This window comes from Arctopsyche grandis, chromosome 13, assembly GCF_051622035.1.
Source record: "Arctopsyche grandis isolate Sample6627 chromosome 13, ASM5162203v2, whole genome shotgun sequence".
Lineage (NCBI taxonomy): Eukaryota > Metazoa > Arthropoda > Insecta > Trichoptera > Hydropsychidae > Arctopsyche > Arctopsyche grandis.
In genome coordinates, this window is record NC_135367.1 from 14,912,792 (window position 1) to 14,920,677 (window position 7,886).

At 36.0% G+C, this 7,886-nt stretch overlaps 1 protein-coding gene across 1 annotated transcript; it reads right to left on the reverse strand.

Moving 5' to 3' along the window:
- Nucleotides 1-841: 841 nt before the first annotated feature.
- Nucleotides 842-2,915, reverse strand: Rack1 (Receptor of activated protein kinase C 1). Its single transcript, XM_077444597.1, has 5 exons — nucleotides 2,682-2,915; nucleotides 2,156-2,364; nucleotides 1,580-1,786; nucleotides 1,252-1,503; nucleotides 842-1,169 (listed from the first exon to the last, which is right to left on the reverse strand). The coding sequence occupies exons 1-5, from the start codon at nucleotides 2,788-2,790 to the stop codon at nucleotides 993-995; spliced, it is 954 nt and encodes a 317-aa protein (XP_077300723.1). The 5' UTR covers nucleotides 2,791-2,915; the 3' UTR covers nucleotides 842-992.
- Nucleotides 2,916-7,886: the final 4,971 nt, after the last annotated feature.

The following is a 7,886-nucleotide window of genomic DNA, read 5'->3' on the forward strand; positions in this document are numbered from 1 at the left end:
GCGTAAGCGCGTTTAATATTTACTAAATCAGTATATACTGAAATATTTTGATTTTATTTTCGATAGTTTGAAGTCGGCATTTTTTAATTTTATTATAAAAAAAAATTTGATTCATTTTGTTTGACAAGATATTTATTTTGGTAAACGGATTATTGCGCAATTTTAAATTTAAATTTAGACAATCGTTGCCACAAAAATTGCGAATACGAAATATTGGACACTCGAATTCCCCTTAGTACTTTCGATTGATGGAGTTTTTTGGGTGCCAGATGTTCCGTGATCGAGATCGCTTTCTGCGGGATTATTACCGAACCATTTATTTTGCCAACTCTTCATTTAAATTACTATAAAAATCATGCATAAGGTTAAATGAATTGTAATCGTAAGTGAAACGTAAGGCCTTGTTCATACTAATGTCTAATAATGTTCATAGTAAGCGCGACAGTTTGTCGCGGTTACTATGAACACTATTAGACATTAGTATGAACAGCGACTTAGTCGAGACTATGAACAAGACCTAAAGGTGTAAAAAGAAGACTTCCAATAAATCATTACTATGGGTATTCTTTTCCCGCACGTGTAATTTGCTTTGAACGATACTAGCATGCAATGGATACTTAGACCATCATTATCGCAGCATCAGACCAACCCGCTGCATTAACACGAATCCAACGTTAGCTCGGCGAATATCCACTGGTTTCGTGTTTATGTAGCATTGCATGTAATGAAAATAATCCTTACTTGATTGATAACTACCAAAACATCCGAAATCATCGATTCGAATTGTGTATGATTTCAACAGGTTTTGCAATATTTCAGGGCAATGGATAAAATAAAGAATTGAGTAAAAAAATATACAAATTTTATTTACAACTTACAAATAATTTAATAAATAAATACAAGTCTTTTCAAATTTAAATTTATTGAGTCATAATTATACAATTATAATTATGTATCGAAAATATAAAAAGAACAAATGGAAAGTTTTTTTTTTATCGTGCAGACACTGACACTTGCCACACTCGAATGGTGTTATCACTGTAACCAGCGAAGAGTGTTTGGCCATCGGTGGACCACGCCAGAGAAAGGCATTGAATTGGCACAGCCTTGGACGAGAGAGATACTACGTCGGGTCTCAATTCATCGACCATTTCCTTGCTTTCCAAATCCTGGAAAAAAGAAAAAGGCAAATTAATAAAACAAATTTTTAACAATTTCATACATGAAATTTAGTGACGAAACGAAACATACCCAAATCTTGATGCAAGCACCGAAAGCGGCGCAAAGCCAGTAACGGTTGGGCGAGAAGCACAACGCTTGAATAATGTCATTGTGGTCGAGGGTGTGAAGGTGCTTGCCTTCGTTCAAGTCCCACAACATAGCTTTGCAATCCTTACCACCGGATGCGCACAACGAACCATCAGGAGAGACGGTTACGGTGTTCAAGTATCCGGTATGTCCCAAGTGGTTGATTTTCAACTTGCAGTTGGTAAGATTCCATACCTATAAAAAGAATATTACATATATTAGAACGCGTCCAATGGCTGTTTAATATTTCAATCGTGAGATTATCCATTACCTTGACGGCACGGTCCCAACCAGCAGACACAATGATGGGATTGGTGTGGTTAGGTGAGAAACGAACACATGACACCCAGTCACTGTGTCCATCTTCCATGATGGTGAACTTGCATTCGGCCAACGTATTCCACAGCTTGATTGTTTTGTCTCGGGATCCGGAGACGATCTGTCTGTTATCAGCGGAAAACGCTACAGAAAGGACGTCCTGAAAAAGCAAATGAATTTGTTATACAGTGACACTCCTGCATTGAAATGTTTACAAGAGCACACTGCAACTTTTTCATGGTTGACTAAAGCCTGCAATGCGCTCTCGAACATCACTCAGTTCTATTCTACTGTTCTAAGATTACTATCTACAGATATTTGGTAATGTTGTTACTACTTACAGCGGTTGGAAATTGGATCCACAACCGGTAAGCAGTGAATCTTCTGCCCGCGCTCGGGCGACACCACCCACAAACTCATTTAAACAAAAACCATACGAAGACAAAACAATCTAATCTTCTGCCTCGCATAGGCGCATAACTGTTGACACCATATTTCGTTTAGAAATGATAAGAAAGATTTATCACACCTTTGTGTGATCTTCGAAACGGCGAGTGGTCTTTCCTGCGCCAAGATCCCACAGACGCAGGGTCTTGTCCCAAGAGCCGGAGAGGGCGTAGTTGCCATCGCTGGAGAGTACCACGTCGGAGATGAAGTGAGAGTGGCCGTAAAGCCTCTTGTTGGGCACTCCGTAGCTGAACTCATTCTTGGTGAGTTTCCATACAATCAAAGTCTTATCTGAAAGCAGTCAAACAAACCAGTCAAGTATTGAACTTCGATCTTCTAAAAATAGCAATATCGAGGGGAAAGCATCAGTCCCATATCCGCTAACCGATCATAGGTTATCACGTGGTTAAGTTTTTTTCTCATCATAATGAACGAAATACACACAAATAATAGATGGAAAGGAAAGTAAAGGGATGCGGGGCACCAGTTCGAGGAATGAATTGACGGGAGAAGGGAGGATGGCCCAGGATGGGTCGGATTACGAGGGAGTGCGTGTCACGCGGCTTGCAGTATCGATGTAAACGTGGAGTATAAAAAAAATTGCGTACCTCTGGATGCAGATAAGATCATGTCAGGGTATTTGGGGTTGGTGGCGATTTGCGTAACCCAGCCATTGTGGCCGAAGAGCGTCCCGCGCTGCAGCAGCGTTTCAGACATGTTTCAGGGCGAGCTGACCGACGACTGGGAGAGCACAACCGTCCCGGCCAACGTCTGCAGCCAAAAGAACCCCGACCGGCGAAGATTCTCAAACACGCGCATATCGGCCATGTCTCGGTGTTTCTGCTCGACGCCACGGCTTGTTTATTATTATTCGCGCACGTTATTATTGAAATTATTATTAAATTAAAATATTTCATATTGTTTAAATGTTATTTTAGTTGAAAAAATTCAAATAAGTACATCTGAAAAATAATTGTGTTGTTATAAAATAAAAAAAATCTGGTAACTGCTATGTAGATACAATAGCAATTGATATTTGAACGAATATCATGTCCTGAAATCCAGTGACGTTACTAGGGTTGGTGATACCTAGAGATGTGCCGACCAGGGACGTCATTTCAGCTTTTTCTTAGGGGGAGCAGGCAAAAATTGTGTGAAATTGATTTTTTTTTTATATTGCAATAAAAATGGATAATATTCTTTGCATACACCTCATTAAGTTTTAAAATATAAAAAAAGGTTATTTTTGAAAAAATATTATGTAAAAAGTCAAAAAAGCGTCGCAGGTGAAAATTTTTTTCCAAAAATCTTCACATGGTCAACAAAAATCGTCCATCAGACTGTGTCACTAAAAAACTATCAATCAACTTAATTTCTACCGACTGTCGTTTTACTTTATCTTATTACGTACAAATGTACGTAATAACAATAGATGAAGTTTTGAGATCATGCAAAAATTCAAACTCAGAATCGATCACTGATCACGTTTTCATAATCTAGAAAATTGTGTGTTTCTGATTGTATTTTTATTATTTTTATAATTTTATACATGTACATATGTATGTATATATAAAATTATTTTTATCTCAACTGGAAGTAGTACTTTTACCCTTTAACATCGAGGTGTTATATGTTTCTCGGAAGCTTTTTGGCGTATTGAACTGATATTTCATATCTAGAATTATAAACTTAATACCAAGTTATATATGAAATTCGTGAACACCCGTTAACCGACAGTGGCAGTTAACCAGATTTTTCTTCCATCAATGTGATGAAAATATGATTAAAAAAATCATTAAATTTAATTAACCAGAAGTGGGAATTTTTCCTCGTAGAAATGTCAAAAATGTTATGAACACACGGTTTTTTTACCACACCCCTGAACGTATCAAGCTGAAAATTTATATTTGTATTCTTTATGTACTAAAATTGGTAAAGTTTTGGTCAGAAAGCAATTTTATAAAATAACTAAAACTTTTTTTGGACCGAATTACACATGAAGATTAAACCCATCTCATTCGCTGTTTTGTGTGAGAATGGGCGTCTGTAAATAAAAATACGAGAAATAAAATCATTTGTGATTGAACAGATTCAGTAAAATATTAATTTAAAACCTTTCTTGAAAACAAAAAATAAATACGAACTTGCGGAATAAGTGAAACGTAAAGGAGGTGTGTAAAAATAAACGTTACACATCTGTTTTTGAGAGAAAATAAAGTAAAAGAGACCTTTCTAACGATTCGCTCCATAGAATGAACAATTTCTAAAAATTTTACCCAAGGCATACATACCACTTAAAAACCAAAAATACTTTCTTCGAAATAATAAAATCTTTTTTTTTCAAAGCACGTTGCAGCGATTATTTTATTAGTTACTAAGCTACCCAAAAATAACATAAGAAATAAACGTAGCATTCATAGATCCATAGTATCTCATTAATCATTAAATTCATAATATTTTCTAAATTCACACTATTCCTAAATTTAGGAGAGGAGAGTGCCCCCCCCATGCCCCCCCCCCAAATGACGTCTGAAAAAATTGCACGTGTGTAATGCACGTGCAGATTGACAGTGGGAATACCATCGTTGACTTTCACTTAGTAACTCTTCTTGCAATTGTATTTTTGGTTCCGTTAATTCTACGAAGGGAAGTCATAAACAAACGACCGTTTCAGTTGTGAATAAAATGCGGTGTACCTTTCTAACAATTCGCTCCACAGGTCGAACAATTTCTAAGAATTTTACCCAAGGAATACTATTTAACAAAACAAAATATAACCTTTTTTACATAGCTTTATTGCAGCGATTCTATTTCTGGCCTAGTCTATGGTACTCAAAAGTAACATAACATAACAATCATATTAATTCATTAATCGTTAAATCTTACTGTTTTCTAAATTCACACTATTCCAAAACAAAGGGATGGCAATTGCCATCCCATGCCCCCCCCCCAAATGACGTCCCTGGTGCCGGTGGGAAAAAACCCGGTTTATTCCCGGGAATAAACCGGGGTTTTTTTCCTGGGAACTTTGGATGACGGAAATTTTGGGAAAATTGAAAAAAATGTATATCAATCAGATTTTCAAATCGACACACTTTTAGATACTCGTATTGAGTCAATGTCATTGATATATGCAACATTTAAATGAATCAAAATGTTTTTATGTAGTGGCAGTACTGTAAATGTCAAGGTTTGTGTTTGAGTAGGATGCTTTACGTAAATAACCTAGTACAGGTACAATTGCTTGTTCGAAATACGCGGTTTGCAAGTGGCAACTTCGACGATCTCGGAATTCGGAATCTCGGATATATTTATATGTAAAGAGTTTTCGGTAAATATGAACAATAATAATGTCGGTGACAGTTTTGAGGTTACGATCCAAAATGGCCGCCACGGCAGTATTGCCCCCCCCCCCTCAACTCTAAGTCATAAATTTACAAATGATATTTATGAGACTTGGCTTAGACAGCTTGAAATATGGCTACTTCCTTAGTTCAAAATGATAACGGTCAATGCATTCAAACATCACTCTCTTGTTTTCTTCTTGTGGAGTTCAGCGTCCTTTGTTTGTTCCCTTACCAATCTCTTTTCAACCCTAGATCTTCTCTCTAGTGTGATTTCTATGAACATCTAATTTTAAAATCGCCTGTTCGATTGCGTGATTCGTTGGGTGGCCGCGCTTCTCTAGCCGGTTGACTGCCCAGGCTTCAAACGCCGCTATTGCTCACACGCCCAGACTTTCAAGAATTAATTTAAGGGCTAAAACACAATCATATATTTTTAAAATTATTTTTCCCATAACAAGAACTATTGCTACCATGTCAATTTATTCCAGATCAAAATTCATTATTTTTTTTCAAAATTTTACTGCTGCCATCACTACAAACTAAATTTCGTTATCAACAAATAAATTGAAATCAACAATAAATAAAATATCTTTTATTATAGCTGGCAATGAATTTCATGCCTCATTTATCAGTGGCTTGCGATATTATTGCATTAACTAAAAAATAAAATTTATTAATTTTTAGCTTATGCATTTATATTGTCCTCACCATCACTTTCATCTTCAGATTCAAGTGTTATAATGTATATAGCGTCATCATCACCATATTCCATTTTTGGAAAATCACAAATATTTTCTCCACCAAGAGCACAAAGCACAAATCGTAAAATAAAATATAGAATAACACAAATTTTTATTGTCTGCAAAATGTGGAAATATAAATAATTCGTATAGAACGGGTCTACCTCGAGGGACCGAAAGTGAAACGCCCGAAAACGCAAACATCGGAAGGCAAAGATCGAAAATTGAAAGATCTTTAGTCGAAAGATAAATACATCCTCACTTAATTTGCGCGAGCAGGGTACAATAGAAACAAGAGGAACAGGCTTTTCCTCTCGTATCTGCGCGCGCACATTAAACAAGGCCGTATGACAAAAAGAGAGATAATTGCACCACATGCCACTCATATATATTATATATACATAGTACCGTTTACCATGCACTCTTTTTTTTTGATCTTTCGATTTTCGATCTTTGCTTTGCAATATTTGCGTTTTCGGGCGTTTCGCTTTCGGTTCCGTGAGGGTAAACGGACCACTAGTTATATGTAAACCAGTCACAGGACAACCAATCGATCTAGATCGGTCACACGTGATCACCCGTCACACTAAAACTAGTCACGAGAAAACTGGTCACACCCTAAAACCGGTCACGAGAAAACTGGTTGACCGATTTTAGGGTGTGACCGGTTGTTCCGTGACCAGTTCCCATTTGACTAGTAATCACCGAGCCCCCGTGAGGTAGACCCGTATGTAATAGGCACTAAATGTGCATATACGCTACATGCAAGCTTCCTACCTAATATGATTTCTAATTTGTTACAAATCATCGAATTGAAATCAATAGATTATAGGAAGGTGTGGAGAAAACGACGATTGGAATGGGGACGCGACAATTGGTGCAAGGACAAAATGTTCAACGACAAAATGTACCCGAAAATTAGTGCACTGACAAAATGTACCCGCGACAAAATGTACCCGCGACAAAATGTACCCGCGACAAAATGTACCCGCGACAAAATGTACCCGCGACAAAATGTTCAAAAATCCTAAATTATCCTATTTTAATGGCAAAAGTAACTTTTTATTGTATTATATTTATCGATGTATATGGTACTTTTTATCGTATAGATCGCGGATGTTATTAAATTATTATAAATTAAAGGTGTTCTCAACCGTACCAACATATACTTATTTAAATTGAACAATTACATTTTAAGCGAATGTCATTGTGACTCATTGAATATCATTTTAAGATGTCATTGAATTAGTATAAATGACAGGGGTTCTCAACCGTATCCAATATTTACGTATTAAAATTGAAAAAAAAAACTTTCCGAGCGTATGAACTCCAGATTACATTGCATTAGTTTATATGGCAGGGCTTCTCAACCGTCTCCAAAATTTTCTTTATTTCAAATGAATAATTTACTTTTTATCGTACACATCGCGGGCGTTATTAAATTAGTATAAATGACAGGGGTTCTCAACCGTATCCAATATTTACGTATTTAAATTGAAAAAAAAAAACTTTCCGAGCGTATGAACTGCAGATTAATTAAAAAATTAAGTAATAAATTTAAAAATGATTTTAAAAATACATGTCAAATGATGATCTTTTTTCTTTATCTATTTTGTATGCTCATATTATGTTTAAATGATTTTTGTTTTGTTTTCAACTGAATACAACTTATTTCATATGAAGAAAAGATTTGTAATTTTGGCTTTTATTTATTTATTTTCATTAT

Excerpts from the sequence above, each read along its gene's own strand:
- Rack1 (XM_077444597.1), bottom strand. The coding sequence starts at position 2,790 with ATGTCTGAAACGCTGCTGCAGCGCGGGACGCTCTTCGGCCACAATGGC. Across the intron at positions 2,365-2,681 it reads GATCTTATCTGCATCCAGAG|ATAAGACTTTGATTGTATGG; the intron begins GTACGCAATTTT and ends GACTGCTTTCAG. Across the intron at positions 1,787-2,155 it reads GTTTCGAAGATCACACAAAG|GACGTCCTTTCTGTAGCGTT; the intron begins GTGTGATAAATC and ends TTGCTTTTTCAG.